Genomic DNA, 19,051 nt, shown 5'->3' with positions numbered 1-19,051 from the left:
TGGAAGCGCACAAAAATCTAAAAATACCCCAAATCACTAGACAGAGCAAAGTCACAAACAAAAGCACAGAGACGCAAACAAACCTGTGCACCCACTTTCACAAACACACGCGTGCACACAAGCACTCTCCGAATGCTCACCCTGGCTTGGCTGAACTTCCTTGACGACAGCCAATTGGTCATTGACGAGCATCGGCGAGCTGAAGTTTCGCTTGAATGCTCCAGACTAATGGAGGAAAGCAGAAAGCAAAATGACTTTTTCAGCTTCCGTTACTTCCTGTGTACAGATCTGGACCATGGGAAAATGGACTCAACTGCGAAGCGATTTTAGGACCCCAATAAAGTCATATCAAAAACACAAAAAGGCACACTGACGAGCATGAGAGCGCTGCCAGACCTGAGCACCTGCTGCAGGAAGAAGAAATTTTTTCTGTATTTATCTGCTGCCTTCATTGGTGGACAATAAATTCACACGACAACTTTCGCGTATGCATTGCTTAGATACAAGCATGGACAAGGAAGCTTGTGTTTGTGAGTCCCTGTGATTGCAATTTCACACTGAATTAAGCACAGTAAGTGTCTCAGCTGAGATCAGTTTGTCTCTGTCTTTACTTGCAAATTTAGACGCTCTGAGTCTCTTTGCCATGTTGAGAAAGAAAACAAAATGTTTCTCCTCATTATAAGATGTATTTTACCTTTCCATGCCCTTTTCACTACCCTGCATCTCCTCCTGATTGTAGAAAGCTGTCAAACTGCAGTGCGCTGTCTTCAACAAAGTGCTCTTTAAATGTTCACAGTTGCTCTCAGAAGGTCTCGCCTCCTGCTGCATACTAATGTTTTCACCTATCCACAAGAAAAGTTACTAGAAATCAAACTTTGAAATCACTGGAGGAAATTTATAATTCCCTTGCAAAGTATGTTTTTTTGACAACCAAATTTATTTATCATTGCAATTGATAATGGTTTGGTCTAAAATAATTTAAAGCATCAATGTTTTTTTTGTGTGGTTTTTTTTTTTAAATCCAAAGTCAACCAATATAATTCATGGCTTGTGACATCTGAATAAATATTATATGAACATGTCAGCAGTTAGATTAAATGTGGTAAAAAAGGGTGGAAAGCCTGTTTGATAGTAGTACCCAGATCTGATGACTAAACTGATTATGACTTCAGATTGGAGTGATGCATTTATTTTTAACAACTGCAAGAAAAATAAAATCACAAAAAACCCCAGTGGTAAAGCAGTACAGACCTCCATTGCAGGAAAAATAAATGATACTGGTTGATAATGTGACACAAGGCAGCAAAATTCGGCAGTAGATGGTGAGGTTTGAAAGGAAGCAGCAAGGGAATTTTGCAAATATCCTACAGAGATTCTGAAGCACTTTCATCTAGTCTCAGACTTTTTCCTGACAGACACTTCAGATGAAGATCAGACAGAGGGAGAGCTGAAGTTGCAAAGGTTTCAACCTTACTTGTTTGAGTAAGAGTTGTGATGGAAAAATTACAATAAGGTCACATCTGCTAGTCATGTTATATGGAATGATTGTGAACTCTCACCAAAAGAACCATTTGGGTTACATGTAGAAGGTTGGAAGTTGTTTTCTACAGCTGCATCAGAACCAGACTGTCTTGCCCCTTGTTCTTAATTCTTTATCCTTGGTATAAAACCCATGTGTTGTCTCTGCCTGACAGAGCTTTTCATCCAGACCTATTTCATTACTGATTGTCCTACAAGCTCTCTGTATTGTGCACAATATATGAATAAACCCGATTGAGTGATTTCACCTGAACAGTGCTTGGAAATAGTATTTTTTCCACGACAACTCAGACTCTCCACAGACCCGCAACAGCCTTTCTGGGTTTTAACTAGACCTACCATTTCTTAATTCTTAACCAGTTTGAGGTGGACTATTATTATTATTATTATTATTATTGTTATTATTATTATTGTGTTATCATATGTTTGAACATTCTGGCTTTATGACATGTCCATATTTTTTTATTTTATTTCATTTACTGCTGCAAAACCCAGATGGTTCTGGTCCTGTTCAAATAGCTTTTTCTCAAGATAGTTCACTTGTTACAATGAGTATAAGAAGTGTTTGAATGTATGAATTGAAAAAGTAGTCATGTTGCTTATTCACATTGCTTCACATTTCTTCTCAGGATTTTGCTCATCAATTGGTAATTATTGTAAATAAACTGAGGGCTTAAAGTCTAATTTGTATGTTTTGCATTGGCTTTGCAATGCAAGGTCAAATGCATGTTCTCAAGGTAGATTCAGTAATTAACATCTCAACTCATGTTTAATGTTTCATGTTTTTTAGGCTTCTGTGGAGCTTTTTGTTTACAGTCTTGCAAAATTTGGACATATTTTCCCCACACTGGTGACAAGGAATCTCTAATATGGGATAAACTGTAAATGTTTAAAAAAAAAAAAAAATGCAGCATAAAATTGCATATACCTTTCCATGGCATTGCTGCTGCGAGAGTTCTGATGTGCACCACAGGTGAGCAGCCATCTTGCATGTTTTACACCGCAGAGCTTGTTTGGAGTTTCCTACAAAGAGGGTTAGACAAAGAATTAAAGACACGGAAGACGGACATAGATGTAGCCACAATGAAAGAGAAACAAACAGACAAAAAAACTGAAGCAGCAGGGTGCATAAAAAGTGTGAAAAGAACAAAGTGGCCTACAGATCACAGAAGCAGATCTGTGTCTTCTCAGATTATCAAGCTCTGTTCTGTTGCATCTGCAAATACTAACAGCTTATAATCAACAGCTCTTAAAATATGGCAAGATTGAAAAGCAGCTGGAGATATTTCAGACATAATAGATTTAGGAATGATTCATCAAGTGTTTTAATTTTCACTTAAAGTGTTGGAATGATAAAAAAAAAAAAAAAACAGTCTCCAGATGTTTTCTTCCTAATTTGTTTTCTGATGAGATAATCACTATTTATAATGTGTAGACGCATGTAGAGGCCAAAACCTTGTTTTTTATTTTAGAACCAAAGAAGAGTGATTTCTGAATTTGCTGCAGATGAGGATAACATCAACAAGCTACTTAAGAAAGAAGGGGAAAAATTAGAGGGCTTTAAGAAAGCACAGTTTTTACTTTAAAGAGGAAAATTGATTCTACTTAATCAGCTTAACAAGGAGAAAGGAGGCTAGACTTTATTTGAGGACTGCTGATGAGTGCAGCCAGGGCGAAGTGATGCATTACATAAATAAACCCCACAATGCATGCAAAACAACAGCCTGGACGCAAACACAGGGGAGCAGGTAGGAGGCTATAATCAGTCATACTGACAGGAAACACATTTAGGAGAAATACTAGTAGCTGTTAGCTCATAAGAGCAGCAAGGCAGAGATAAAAGAAAACTACACTCAAGCTGCACTGAAGAAAATGAGTCAGTTTTAATTAAATGTCCACTTACTGGAGCCAAAACAAATCTGGTTGTTTGAAAGTTTGTCAGCTTATAAAAATGTGTTTGATGTGTTGCACACGTTCTTTAACCTTCTATTTAAGGTTATTTGTACAACTTATCCAAGGTTTTAAAACTACAAGCTAGACTTTTTGTAAGAAAAATCACACTGACGTTTGACATCTATAACAGTATGTCATGATCCATTTGATGTTTTCTTGCTATTTAGCTGTAAATCATTGGAGTCTACCACCCCAAAAGCACGTTTCTGGGTCTCTGATGACATCACATGAGGTATAATACAATTGAAACAGGTTCTTTAATTGTTTTTCTTTATTTCCCTGTTTTGAAATCAAGGTTGTCCTTCACCAGTGTTTCCTAATATTCTGTGGAGCAAAACAAAATATTCAGGGTTTAGAACACTGCCTGGATTTAAGTAAAATTTGGCAACAATAAAAGGTTTGTGAAAGAGGTTCAGGACAAACTGAAATGTAACTCAAAAGCTGCACAACACATATGAAATTTTTCGAAAATTGTTTGCTAATGCCTGCTGATCAACTTCTCTTTTACCTCTTGTGATGCCATTGACCTGAATACACAAAGCAAAAAGACCAGTTTTGAATCTCAAAGCACATTTTAACCTCTAAGTTGCACATACATTCCCACATCCCCTCCACAAATGGTCATCAGTCTGAGCCAAATATAGCGACATGGAATCATGTAATCTTGAAGGAACAGCTTTAGCACCTTACCCACTATCATGTGCTTGCAGTGCTGGCAGTTGGTGGGCTTCCGAAAAATGTGGTCCTGAAAACAGTGGTTAATCTGAGCTCGGGGAGGCTTTACAGGCAATGATGGAGAAAGGCTGAGAGACGGTGAGTGGGAACAGATGGAGGGGTTGGGGCTAAGAGACGGTGAAATGGAGGGTGAGCGTTCGCCAACGAGAGGGGAGCCGGGTGGCAGCGGAGGAGAAGGCGGTGGTGGGTCAGTGATAAAGTCGGCGGGCAGGCGAGCGTCGCTGTAGGACCTCTGAAAGAAGTTCTCCACGCTCTTGCTGCGCATCATGGTCTTGAAGGACAGTGAGCGTTTCAATCTCTGGAGCTGCACACATTGACGAAGACAGGAAGGAAAACAGATAATAAACACGAGCTGAGCAGGAGGCAATAACACATGCTGAATGCACCCTCAGGACAGCACAAGCAATATCCCAGCATCCATAAACAAAACGCCATGCTCTCACCAGTTCTCATTGGGGATATAGGGTGACTCACAGCACGCAATATTACCTCATGTGAATAAAATATTAATAGCGAAGTTTCAAAGTTCTCTTAAGTGAGACAAAGTGTTCCTCATTCGATTGGTTCGTGGTTAAACAAGATAAGCCAATTCTCTTTATGACCATCTGCTGTTATATATTGAACTCTGCTGCGTGTAAATGTTTTTTCTTCAGTAGTGGTCAAAGGGAGGTGTTGTCATTAAATGAAATGGGTTTACACAGTGTTATCATGTGCTAACAGCATATCCAAGTGATGCTGCTAGTACGACTGATGACATAAAAGGTTTGCCCTGAGAAAACAAGGCTAAATCCAAACATTACAGCAAAATTGTGTTGTGTAAAAGTCTTTCCTAAACCCTCACTTAGCAAAATATTCCTAAAAAGTTTTGAATTGGTGCTAAATGGGATATTTTTAGGACTTTCACCGCTTTCTTCACTTGTTTTGGGAATAATATTAAAGAAGAACCAACTTTAAGTCACATCTGTTGGCACTTTGTTACAACCAGCTTGTTCTAACATTCTGATTACATTATTTTTGTTTTTTTCTTTTACATCTTTTACTAATATTTACAGTAATGCACTTAAAGTCGAAAAGACCTGCAGCAGTGGATATACAGTATTATTCAGTTTTTGCTGTGTTTTGATTCTAGTTCCTAAACACATCATTTCAAAAAATACGAATCTTCTTTTGTCCTCCACTTTCCTCATTGTTCTAAACAAATATTAAATCAAACATCTGTGAAGAACCTCCAAGGAGCTTAAAGAACCATTTATTAATACCACTTCACAATAGAACAAACCCTCGCTCCTTTGAAGCAATTTTAAAGAAATATGCCATATAAAACTTTGCACAAGGTCTAACAGAACATAAAGACATAACTAGCTGTTGCTGTATTTCAAAAGCCACAAAAGCAGAAAAATTCTACTGAGCTGCAGTTGCTTGGCATTGATTGATGGATGGATGTTTCTAGAAATTTGCCTGCTGCTTTGCACGTACAGTATATGCTCATGATGTGCACTGACATGCCGCTTCAGTCAGCGAGGAAGCTGCCCTCTTGAAGGGGAAGAGTGGCGTTGCACACACAAACAGACAGACACACAGACAGATAATCAGAGCAATGCAGACGCTATGTGCGCAGATGCACCGTCTGTTTGCGCTCGTTCTGCTCGGTGCCAAACTTAATCACTTTACGGGGACATGTTGTTTGCAGCTCGGTGTGTCTGGTAATGAGATATGAAGACAGTTTGTCTATTTAAGAGTATGCATCTGTGTGTGGGACACATAGAGGCAAACGCACAGAGACTAAAGAGTAAGTGCATTTGCTCTCTCCATATGTTTCCTGCATAATTTCATTTGGATAATATAACCTCATTAGATTAAAACGATGAATACTCTGTTTGCCGTTAACTGTTACAGCTCTGTTTGCACTTAAGGTTTTCTGCTCTTGGCGGCCCTTCATGGCTCAAATTTTGAAATTTAACCCAGGTATTTTTAATAACGATTCATAGAAAAAAAGAAAATCTAAAATGTATTTTTCCTTTTTACCATCATGTAACTCAGGTAACATGAATCTTAATTTTATTTTCGCTTTCTTTTAACAAATGTCCAACCAAGGACTGGGTTTGCAAATTAGCCTGTGACTAGAAAACTTATGTACATTACAATGATTGCTCTGTGTTTTATCATGTAACATTGTTTAATGTGCTGTGCTTGATTAAATACTGTAAATCTGAATTGCATGTGTTTGATGTGTCACATTCATATGTACATTTTTTTCCTCTGACTCTCTTTTCCTCTCTTTTGTCTGTATTCTATAAAAGCTTTCAACTAATAGGTGACTATATTCATATATTTTGGAAAAGTACTGAAACGCATGAACTTGCAATACTTGATTTAGGTATTTTCCAAATCTTGATAATAATTTACTCATTTATTTATGTCTGTCCATTAATTTGTGTGTATGTTTCCATCTGCATATTTATCCAAGTCTGTTTTTTAAAAAAATAAATAAATCTCTTTCAATTGCAATTTATTTCTTTTCACTTTGTGATTAAAAACTGCCCCTGAACAAACAGATTTTTCCCCCTTACATTGCATTGTTGGTTATAATTTGATTTTCATGTAAACAACTGAAAGAAAACAACAACAAAGTCTGTTCAAAGTGGTTGTTACTGATTGCTCTGATTGTTGCCCCAGCTTCATTATTAAGGCTTACGCAATAAATTCAATTCAGTTTATTTATAAAGGGCTAATTCACAATAAAAGTCGTCTCAAGGCACTTTGCCAGACAAATAGATCTAATTTATATACATAAAAATGCACAGAGAATCTGTGGGTCTAAATAAATTCAGTTTTATCACTCCCTTCCAGCCATCAGTCAATGTTTTTTAAGTCTTTAATATTTTTATTTATTTCACTTTTTTCCAACTCTGTCTATTTCCAGCTGGAGCCGAGCTCATAATCAGAGCAGTCGAGTGGTAGCATAACAGCGCCGGCTGAAGCACATGTCTCAATTACTGTCAGTGTGCAGCTCTAAAAAGCCTTCCCGTTACCCTTCATTTGAGCATTACGTGAGCGGATCCTACTATGGAGTCAAAGCCAAAGTGACCTCACGCTAGAAAGGGAGGCATCACTACGCCATCTCACATGAATCTCTGTGACAGGTGAAAAGCTCAGATGGTAAGAAGAGAGACAGGTTCAGAGGAGGCATTTAACATGTGAACAAAGTCATTGTGGCAAAGCCATGTAACTCGATTTCATACAAATCAAGTCAGCTTTTTGAATGTAGCCAGTAATAGAAAGGTTTTCAGGCACAGAAACCAGAGAGGGTGATTCTTGCTGATGATACCAGAGGGGGAAATCATCAAATTTGTCTTATTTTAGAAGAGAAACCAATGCTACAAATGCATGCCACTTAGAGCCGGAGCCATTAGGGAGGTGCATGTTTCCCCTTAAAGTACTTTTAGACACTGCATCCGTCTTTTACACAATCAATGGCCAAAGTCAAAGAGCCACAAATGACAAAGTAATGTTTCCTGCACTTTTATTTGTAAAGTAACAATTCCTGCATTAACCAGTCTTTTGTTGTACGAAACAAAAGCCCAGATTCACTTGGACTGCTCCATTTCTGTATTTAGCTCCACTTTTTGCACATCTTTTCCACCTGGCACAATTTTTGACTGAGGACCGTATTTAGTGGTGCAAACGAACTGAACAACTGGAGATGTTAATAATTTGCAGTATGCGACATGCCTCACACATCTGGGAGAAATTACATTCAGTAAATTTCCAAATACAATATATATATATACAGTATATACGTATATATACGTATATGCTGTATATATATATATATATATATACTGTATATATATATATATATATATATATATATATATATATATATATATATATATATATATATATATATATATATATATATATACACATGTCTGCTTTGTTTGAGAATCCTGCTCTTGGCAATCAGTGTAATTTACATAACTATACATGAAAACAAGCAATTTTAACATAAATTCATCCAGAATGTCTAATTCACAAACAGAAAGTCTGAGTTTGGACACAGAGAGATATACTGTTGGCTTCAGGGTGCAGCCTAGGTTTATTTCCAAAATCTTTTAGCAAATCAAGCCTAATATCTTTACACTGATCAAAAAAAGTGTATAGCTCCCAAAAGAAAGTAGAAAAAAACATTTGGGGCAGGTCTTCTTATTAGTAAATCATTAATCAATGCATTAATAGCCATTTCATCTGGTTTAGGGTCCTACGGTGGTGGAGCTGATCCAGGCAGTAAGCTATTTTTGTGGTCCAGTAGTTGCTTCTAAAACCATAAAAATCACCACAAAAATAATTTTATTTTATTCTTCTAACACAAAAAGTCTTAATGCTGAAGGGAATCTAAGTTCTCATCTCACAAGAACTGCATGAGTCCACCACCAATCACATACAGTACTCACATGTTTTCAGTCTAAATGTCAAAAATCAAGGCTCTGCAAGAAGACAGCAGAGTCTGAACATCTATAAATCAATAATAAGACTTTTGCTGAATACAGACATGAGCTTCAGTTAAAATTTAATGAGGTCAGACTGAGATATTTATGGAATGTCTGAATGTGTCTAGAGGTCACAACCAAACAATAAAGTGTTGATTCTATCAGGAAGGTGCAGATATAAACAGCTTTTCTCCACAATATGCCGACGGCTTTCAGAGATCTCTGGAGTGAGGCATATCTTATTGATTGAACGTTGAATCGACTAACTCTCACAGTTTTTATATGCAACTATAACATTAAATGTTTCAAACAGATGCTTTTACTGTTGATGTATCGACCCATTTTTGCTGCTTGGTTGAATGTCTAGAATGTTAAAGTTCCGCCCCCTTTTCAAATTTCTTCATTTCATATTTCAAAATATCAATCTCCATTTTTAAAATGTGGAAATATCCCTCTGTGCCATTGGAAGAAAAGTGGTGGTTCAGAATATATTGGAAAAAAAGAACCACTGAAGCGGATATACTCCTCCAGCTAATCCAATTAGAACAGCATAAAGTCCAAAGTGCTTTTTATAAGAAAGTCCACTTATCAGTGTATACGGGCAGTAAAGTTCCCTTTAACCAGCCATAGTCAAATACATGATCAACGTCACCGTGTCCGACCTTGTTCTTGTTCTAAGGGGGGATATTTCAGCCTTAAGAAACCAACTTTAGTGAAAATGTGCTGTGAAAGACAGTCTCCTGGCTCACACCAATTCTAGGTCAGTGGAAGAATATGTAGTTTAAAGGGAATTATATCTCTAAAGTAGAACACAAAGTATTTAAACTTCACCTTGTGAACACAAAAAGAAAAACATAACGTTTCTACAAACCTATCATCACCTATCACCTATCATAAAATCAGTTTCAAGCCTGTAAAAAAAAAAAAAAAAAAGCTTCCTTCAGAAAAAAAACAGTGTGTGGACCCATTCTGTGTCCTAAAATTGGTTATTATGCATGGCTGGATGGCAGATTCCTGCTATGAATATGAGATAAGCAATGCATAATCACTGGCTGCCTCCAGTGTACTTCTCCTATCACAAACGCTTGTACACACGCGATCAATCAAGCTCATTCACGCAGAACCACACACACACACACCCCATCTCTCTCCATCAACGTTTCAAGGATTGTTTAATGGAGGAGAAACTCATAGCGCCACGTATCTTTTCTGCCCTTCTGACCTAGACTCCAATATTTCAGAGGCTCACACCTTTATTGTAGTGTCAAATCAATAACGATCACAGCAGTGAAGGTGCGATCATTAATTAAGAAAGACCTTGGCCTCCTTCAGCTGCCAAAGAGGATTATGAAAATATTATCGCAGTGAGCTTCACATCAAGTTGTCTCTTCTGAGTTAACCTTAACCTGCTTAGTCAATGCAGTTTATTTTATTTTATTTTTTTTATCTAAACATTCCCCAGATTGAATGACGCATGCAGAAAATTGATAATGTACCGACGTGACATGTACAGCACGCTCAAGGTCGGCACATGACACAATGATATCACGTTGCAGCCCTCCCTGACTCACCGCCTACACCAGTCAAATTCAGTGTTGTAGCCTCTTCATTCGGGAAGTAAGTGAAGTGTTCGTTAACGAGATCTGAAGTGAACATAAAAGAGGGTTCTCTCAAAGAGTCGTTTGATTCAGTGGCAAACTCTGGAGATCAGAAACTGTAGTCATCTGTGTGATGCAGGTAGATCATTAGTAACACCTCAGCTGAATAAGTGAATACTGCACTGTTGTAGGGTAAGTTTCCTTCCCCTCTTTTTTAAAAGGATGAAGCTAGACCTTCATGAGGTCTCTGGATTTCCTTGGAGCTAACACAGTTCTGCAGGCGTTTTTGGTCTCTAGAGCTTCCAGAAAATCCAATTTAACTCCACCGGCAGCACAGAGAAGATTGCGGTCTTTAGTATCATGTCTCAGCAGCTACTGAATGGGTTGCTGTGAAATTTGCAACAAACTTTAAGGTTGCCCTCAGGAGGAATGTAAGGGTTAGTGATGCTGAAACATTACTTCATGTGCACCCCTACACACAGAGAGAGAAAGTGTGTGAGATGAAATTGTAGTTTGTGTGTAAAAAGATTGCCAACTTCACTTGACTTAATTTGTGCAAATTATACAATTTATTCACAAAATTTGGTTAATAGAAAATGAATTCAGGTGGTTTAAGATGGATTTGGGATTATTTATATATATTTGGGGAGGGATTTGTCTCAGTCAAAGTGCTTTAATAAATATTTCATCTTTCACCATTTCTAGATGATGTAAAACTCTTTTAGCCTCATAAAAACATACAATGCCAGCAATGTAATTTTTTATGAGCAAAGTCATCTTCTACAGACTTTGAATGCCACTGGATAGAAGTTTAATTTTAATGACTGTAATTATAATTTCATGTAATTTAGATTCGGAATTGGAACCAATAGTCACTTTCACACATGGTGAATGTCCTCCATATTTTACCACTGAGCCAGCTGTGCTGAAAGGCTGTACTCAGTGTGAATGTTTTTTAAAAATGAATAAATATTCTAGAGTGCACACTAGATAATTTGTGAAATTATCGTCTTTTGGCTAGCAAGCTGAAAAAAAAAATGGGCCAATCAACTGGAGAAATGGGCAGACACATTTGGTATTGTTGTTGTTGACAGTGGTCAAAAACTCCCAGGCGTATTATTTACATGAGGAGAAAAGTGGTTTACCTGTTCACACTTCTCTCATGAAACGCTCAAACGGCATCAAATACCCTGAGAGACCAAACAGCTCTCAACACAGACCAACATCACTGGCTGCTGTGCTCACATTCCTGCCAACGTTGGCAGCACATTGTTGGATGCTGCAGAGAAAGTCCACACTTCCTGACTGCCCTCTGAATCATTTTGGCAGCATACACAGCTGTCCTTGATTTTCCTTTTTTTTTCTTTTTTGACATCCATCTATGTTGGAATTTGCTGCTGGTGGATTTCTCAGAGCATCTGCTAGTAGAGCCTCTCTCTGCCAGTCTTTTCCTGTCCAATTAAGACACGGACACATGTCTGAGTCTGATTAGATTACTTCAAAATTACCTCCTGTGAATGAGATTTCTATTTCAGAAATGCTCCTGATTAGGTGTTTTAAATAGACATGGAACTGAGACTTTAACAATGCATATTATTTCAACCCTGTTTTCCACAATAAACTCTTTGTGTAGGTACAAATTTAAACTGAAGTGTCAAGCCACTTCAAATGAGTTTACAAAAGACTAAATACTGCAATCTAAACTCTGCTAGGTTATTTATTTTTACCCAAGAGTCGATCTCCTTCTTTTGTTTTGGACTTTTTTTGTTAGTTTTTTGTCTTAACTTACTCAGGGCTTTAAAATATAATGCTCGTAACATTTTAATTTTTTGTGTCCATGACTCTGCCCTCAGCCGCTGATGACAGCAGTTCTTTTCTCTGATCCTACTCAAAGCTGGAGCCACGATAGCACCAGGTTATCAGTTCTCGTGCCAGAGTTTTTGGTGGTAGAAACAGAAACAGTTGGTGTAAAACAAGCACTAGCACCAGTTTAGCACTGGAACTGGTTTGGAAAAACTGGAATTGGCAGGAAAAACACCAACAATGAGACAGTTTCTCCTGGACATTTTTTCTGTGATAAGGGAGTTGCCCCCTCCCCACTGTCACTACATATTTCGTCAGGATGAGGGATTGCGGCAGCATGAATGACTAGACAATCTGTTGGTCTCGTTTAGAGATAACTTTTTAAAAGCCGACATAATATCATATGAATCTGAATATACTATATTATAATTAAAATTATCTATGTAACTGGATGAAATTAAAATACATTTAATTTTAATGAGATAACTTTCATTATTTTAAACAGAGCTGTAAAAAAGCTTTTACCTCTGCAAAGATTCCTTCCATTTTTGCTGTTTTTTTTGGGGTTTTTTTGTTAAATTTGCATGTTCAGATTATTATGCAAATTTAAAAGCAGACAAAGATAACATAGTAAATGCAAAATGCAGTTTTTAAATTATGGCTTTATTTATTATTCAAAAATAAATGAGTAGAAAGAAATCTTTTACATCAGTGTGAAAGAATTCTGACCCACAATTCTTTGCAGGATTGTTTTAATTCAGCCATATTGATGGGTTTTTGAGCATCACCTTCTTTCTTAAGATCATGCAACAGTGCCTCCATTGAATACAAGTCCAAACTTTAACTAGACCATTTCAAAACCTGCTGTGAGACAGGCTTTATTCTGTGATTTCCTGGTGCCACAAGGCTGATAGTACTCAGGCCTGGGTGTGGCTAGTTACTGAAATTAAAATAATCTTTGCAAGACAATGTTTTCAACCAGTTATTTCATGGGGTGATTACTTTTCAATTAAAGTTCTTGGTCCAAATTAGTTTGAATATGTGCTTTTTTTAAATTGCTATTTTATTTATTTAGGTTATCTTTATTTGATACAAAAAAATTGCTATAGTGTGACAAAATGCAAAACCAGAGCAAGTCTGTAGTGAGTAAATGCTCATCTCCCACTCTACACTGAATTAAAGTGAATTTCAAACAAAGAAGTGGAATTCAGGCATCCTGCATTAATCAGTGTGAAGAGTGGATGCACTTAACAAAATTCATGACTTTATTATTAAAGATATAATGTAGTTAAGCCAAAGCCGGCATTCAGTTCATCTGAACACCAATCGGTTCTGCCTGGAGTCGAATCACTGATGATTTCCTTTGGTCTCAGCTGGCGAGGAGGGTGGATATAGAGCGGATCGCCCCAAAGTGAGCACAGTTAGCTGGCAGCAATGTCAGCTTCTCATGGAGGACATCAAATATTTAGATGCAGCACAGAGCATCCAGTGGAGTGTCTGACTGCATCGCTTCGGAGTGTCACTTTGCTTCAAAAGTGCAGCCTGCAGTGTTTGTGCGTGGGCATCGGGAAGAGGCATGAGGTGGAGACAAAGACTCCACTCAAGGGAAAGTTGTCCATGAAGCAAATTAATGAGCTAGTGTTCTGCCATTAAAAAGCAAGCAACGGCAAAGCTTTCACAGCTCCACATCTTTGTTTAAACAGTTGAGTCAACAACTCAAATGGCATTGCAGGCACTTTGTAATGAGTCCAGGCTCCTGACAGGTAGGCCTATGTAGAGGAAAAATGATCTACAGCTGCATATTCAAGTCAAAATCTGCACTTGTAAAGCTTTCATTTGTGCATATTTCTGTGTAAATTCCAATAGGAAAGAAGTGAGAGCAGCATTATAGGCTGGATAACTATTCAGCAAAAAAAAAAAAAAAAGAAAGTCATGCACATGCAGAAGCTTTCAAGGTTACAATTTATCTTTAGCTATTTGTACCAAGAATAGAAGATTAAAATACCTCTTTAAAAAAAATAAATATTAAATTGAACCGCATGTGTGTGTTGAAGAAACGTACAAGAGAGAAAGTGACATCAGACGTTACGTGGGAGATTACACCTAGTGACGCAGGCATAAAAATACAACTGCATTTGCGAAATGTTGTCACCCCCATTTCATAATCAATTATAACAGGTCTGGGGGGAAAAAAGACGCTAAAAAGCATGAACAAACAAATTTTACTATTCAGCCAATTCCCATCGGATAATGGAGGGAACAGTTTGCAAAGTTTTGCCTGAATTTAAGTGTTTGTCCTTTTTTCACGTTTCAAGAGGATACATACAACATCTGAATAGTAAATGACTGAAGAATTTGCGCAACTTGCCTTGGATGTCATCGGCTGGATGGGCATGTTGTTTGGGGAGCGCTGGAGCTGCGAGTCGCTCTCCATCTCACTGTTCTCAGTCATCATTGGTACCGAGGCGGAGGAGGTCGATGCAAGCAAGAATACAAAAAAACTTTTAGCTCCTCAAACTGGGTTCAGTCGGCGTGGTATTACTGCTTTACGCGAAACACCGGCAGAGAACAGATCCACGTCAAATGGAGTGTGCGCACTGCTGCTGCTGCTCCTGCGAGGTGACTCTCCACACCAATCACACGCTTATTGGGTAAATTAGAGACTGGTGCAGCTCATACACCAGCTGCTTTTGCTTTATTTGTATTCAGGCCATGCGTGGACATGCGTTCAGCAAAGGCTCTGTCTCCTCTCTGTATTGCCCCGTGGATCGTCCTCCGGCGCGCACCAGAAAGCTCCAGTGTGGCACAAATTCCGTTCTCCAGGTGCCAAAAAAAGATTCAGATGAGCGCAGCCTCGCGGTGTGAATCTCAAATCTCAAAACATTTTTAAAAAATAAATAAATAAATAAAAAACACAAAAAATGACTCCTCCGAAAGATTTAAGGGGATCAACTGGCTAAAGATTCAAAGCGAACTCTGCAGTTCACAAACGCACAGACATAATTTTAAGCGCAATCCGAGACACGCCTTTCCATGAGTCTGAGACGCACGATTGGCGGTTTTCAACCCTCAATCAGGGCTCATTTCATAGAGAGATCATTTACTTTGAAACGACACACAGATTTCAAGCCAATTCGCCAACAGCACATTGGCAAATTGGCTTATAGAGTCTTGAATGTCTTGTACCATAGGCAGAATGTTTTAATTAAAACGTCCGTGGTCATTTTAGTTATGTTAAACCAAATTTGCTTTGGGTCCTCTATTAATACTACATCCCATATTTGAAGACTAAACCCAAACAACACATAACCTCACCTCATGTAGTGTAATGAAGTATTTACACCCCACTAGCTCCATGTATTTTATTGGGATTTTATGTGGCAGCCCAAAACAAAATCGTCTATAATTTTGTACGTAATCTTTACCAATAAAATCTGAAAACTACTCTATGCATTTTTATTTTATTCTAACAGTGTTCCATACAGGATTGCCCAGTGCTTAGCTACATCCATCTCAGTTCAACTCTGATCAGTGTCCCTGTCGGTGCTGATAAAAAGTCGCTGCCACCATCATGTCTCACAGAGTGGCAATGGAGTGCTCAGGATGGTTTCCAATTTTCCACTAAACCTGCTGTTTTGCATGTAGGCAAAAAAGTTAAGTTTTGTTCTCATTTTCCCAGCGCCTCTTCTTCTGCATGTTTTCTGTGAAGCAAACTGGACTTGTTTTTGGTCACATATGTGAGGCGCACTGAGTTGTGGATGTCTCCGTCTGAAGTTCCCATGGGCCTTGATGTATCTTTAATTAATGCTTTCCTTGCCTAATATTTTAGTTGGGGTTGATTGCAATGTTACACCTGTGCCATTCTTCCATTTTCATATTATAGTTTGAAGCACTTTGAGAGATGTTCAAAATTTGGTTTATAATCTAATCTTCCTTTACACTTCTCATCCTTACTCTATTTACTAAGTCAGTGACTTCTCAAGACAACTATTCATTCACACTGGATTTTATTCTGGAGCATCAGAGTAAAGGGGGGAAACTCCAATAAATAGCAAACTTTTCAGATCTTTCTTTTTAAATGTTTTTGTGAACCACTTATTTTGTGTTGATCTTGTCACATACTAATTATTAGTGTCTGATTGTAAGCTCAAGCAGTATATATGTTTGCAATGATTGCATCAATCACACAGATACATATGAAAAGCATCAATTTCTACATGACTCAATCAAATAAAAAATATCCATATTGCTGGACTTTTTTTTAATGTTTTGCAACACAGAGATTCGTCTGCTACCATTTCTGTGTCGCAGTAAACACAGCTTTTGCCTGTACAACCTTACATAGGAATAATTAAAGTTGCAAAATAGGTCATTGTCGGTTCAAAATCTGAGGTAAAAGTAAAAATGGCCACCTTCTTAAAGTGCATTTTCTTGTGGCAAGTAGCAGCTGCTATTACTGTCATGAAAGTAGGAAATAAAAGATGGCTGACACTTTTAAATGTAAGAAGCACCCCTTACTTTTGTTATTTTTGCATTTTCTTTGCATTATTTCACCAAAGCCTGACATCAAAGTTTGCTTCTAGCAGTCAGAAAGTCTTTGGGTGCGTGTGAAGAAGATGGTTCAGTTATCGTATTAATTATAACTTCACACAGAGTCAGGAGACAGCATGTGGCAGAGTGAGAAACAATGAGCACAATAAGGAAAAATAAAACAAAAAATGACTTTTTCTATAGCAGTGTCTTTGCTGTTAAAAATAAACAGGAACGCAATATGTTGGTGTGCGATGATTTGTGCTCCAAACCATCTGTGTACAAACTCAGAAAAACAGAACAACAGAGACAACTGAATGAGAGGGGGGAGATTTACATTTCTTCCACTGAGCCACTTTCCTTTCATCTCTCTATGTGATGCCCCAGGTGCCACGATAACTCCGTCTAAAAATGAGCCCTAAACACAGGAGTGGAACACATACTTTCAGCTTTGGTGATTTGGAAACGGGAGAGATACAGGAAAACTGGAGGAACAAAATGAGCTTCATGTGGCAGAAGACAGATCCCAGCCGTGACAGCGGTCGCCATGGTGCAGCCGCAGGACCAGAGCTGCTGCACTTTGGGAGCCCTCTGGGATAAATTGGCACCAATTGTTCATCTGTGCTTCTACCTCAGACACAACAATCTAAGCAAAAAGACAGAAATATCCAAGAAAGACACTCCAAGTCTGCAGCCATCAGTCTGTGCTCTTATTAGTTTTATTTCTGCAAGGGAGATTTCCTCTTACCACAAATTCCATTCTCAAGGTGCCAAAAAAAGATTCAGATCAGCACAGTCTCGCGCTGTGAATCTCAAATCTCAAAACATTTTTTTTTTTTTTTTTTAAAAACACAAAAAATTACTTCTCTGAAAGATAAGGGGATCTTATACCTATGTTTTATGGTTTTTCTTTTCTTTTTTTGTTTTTTTTTACCCCTCCAGGGGGTCTATTGTGGGCTCTAGTGTCCCTTATATGACAGTGGGCTGACAGGAAACGGGGAAGGAGAGGGGGGAAGACATGCGGCAAATGTCGTCAGGTCCGGGAGTCGAACCCGCAACGGCCAAGTCGAGGACTCAAGGCCTCCAAATATGGGTCGCGCTAACCGCTACGCCACCACGGCACGCCCTATACCTATGTTTTTAAATCAGTAAAATTATTAAGATCTCATATTTTCAGATCAGGGCTGGCAGGAGGAGCAGTGATTTGCTCTGTTGCATTGCAGCAGGAAGGTCAAGGTTTTTATCTTGATCAGGAATCTTTCGGTCTGCTTTCTCTCCAGGTGCTCCAGTTTCTTCCCACTGTCCAAAAACATGACTGTTAGGGTAATTGGTCTCTCTAAATTGGCTCCATGGTATGAGTGTGTGTGTGCTTCTCTGTGTTGCTCTGTGATGGACTGGAAAGTTGCATCCTGCCTCTCCCATTAATTATAAAATCAGCATAAAGTCCATTAGTAAAGTGAAAATGAGTTCATGTTGAAGCAGGACATAGAAAAACACAGATCGCACCAAAATGCTGCTGCCAGAGTTTTTACCAACATCACAAAAAAATGGAGCATGTAAAACAGGGTTCAGTTTTTTTTTTTTTCTAAAAAAAAAAGGGGAGATTTTAAGGTTTTATTAATGTAACCGAATGACCTTGAGCTTTCACTCATCTTCACACTTGCTTGACGGGTTTGAATTATCTCGATTCCATCAGAGAACAGCTTTAGTTAGTGTTTTATGGACTGGAATTAAAAAGGGAGGCAGGATTAAACATTTTTGGTTCAGCTCTGGAACAAACTCCATGGACAGCTAAGCTGTGCTGAAACTGTTGGCTCTTTCGAATCAGAACAAAACAAACAAACAAAAAAAACTCACACAATTCACATCAGTTTTCTACTCAAAAGTTTGATTTGGCAGATCGTTTTATTGGTTCTTAGATATTTGGCACTTTGTTTAGTTGGCTTAATATTGTTAGACAGTTATTTGTTGGAACTTTAAATTGCTGATTAAAAATGTAGCGACTGAGACAACATGTAGAAGAAAGTGGGCCGAAAAATTAAACTGAAATTTAGCTTACATCAGCGGAGACTATAGGCAACTTTTTTAAAAATCCCATTTTAAAAATCATGATTGGATACGACATATATACCAACTATAACATTTTTAAACCCCAAATTAAGTCTTTATTTATTCCACAATAGAGTGAAGCAAGATTGCTAAAATAAGTAACTTAATATAAAGTAAGTATAGAGACAGCAAGGAGGCCATTTATCATTGCCCAACCCCACAAATGAACCTTTGGAAGAATGGTAAAAAAAATTCCCATAAACAAATTTCTAAATATTTTGAAAAGCCTTCCAAGATGAAGGGATGATTGCAAAGGATAAAGGTTGATTGATTAAAATTTTTTACAAATTTATG

The 19,051-nt window shown here is 38.0% G+C and overlaps 1 protein-coding gene across 2 annotated transcripts in view; it reads right to left on the bottom strand.

Annotated features, from left to right (window-relative positions):
- The window catches only part of LOC116735988 (SH3 and cysteine-rich domain-containing protein 2), a 29,684-nt gene extending 14,195 nt beyond the window's left edge, over positions 1-15,489 (bottom strand). For both annotated transcript variants that reach the window (XM_032588194.1, XM_032588195.1), the window contains exons 1-4: positions 14,487-15,489; positions 4,183-4,531; positions 2,468-2,562; positions 141-225 (exon numbers count right to left, since the gene is read on the bottom strand). In XM_032588194.1, coding sequence (XP_032444085.1) covers positions 141-225; positions 2,468-2,562; positions 4,183-4,531; positions 14,487-14,573 — 616 coding nt within the window. In that variant the 5' untranslated portion in view covers positions 14,574-15,489. The remainder of the gene's footprint in view (positions 1-140; positions 226-2,467; positions 2,563-4,182; positions 4,532-14,486) is intronic.
- Between the last annotated feature and the right edge of the window lie 3,562 nt (positions 15,490-19,051).

This window comes from Xiphophorus hellerii, chromosome 16, assembly GCF_003331165.1.
Source record: "Xiphophorus hellerii strain 12219 chromosome 16, Xiphophorus_hellerii-4.1, whole genome shotgun sequence".
In the NCBI taxonomy this organism is placed as follows: Eukaryota; Metazoa; Chordata; class Actinopteri; order Cyprinodontiformes; family Poeciliidae; genus Xiphophorus; species Xiphophorus hellerii.
This window is presented reverse-complemented; position numbering and strand designations above follow the sequence as displayed.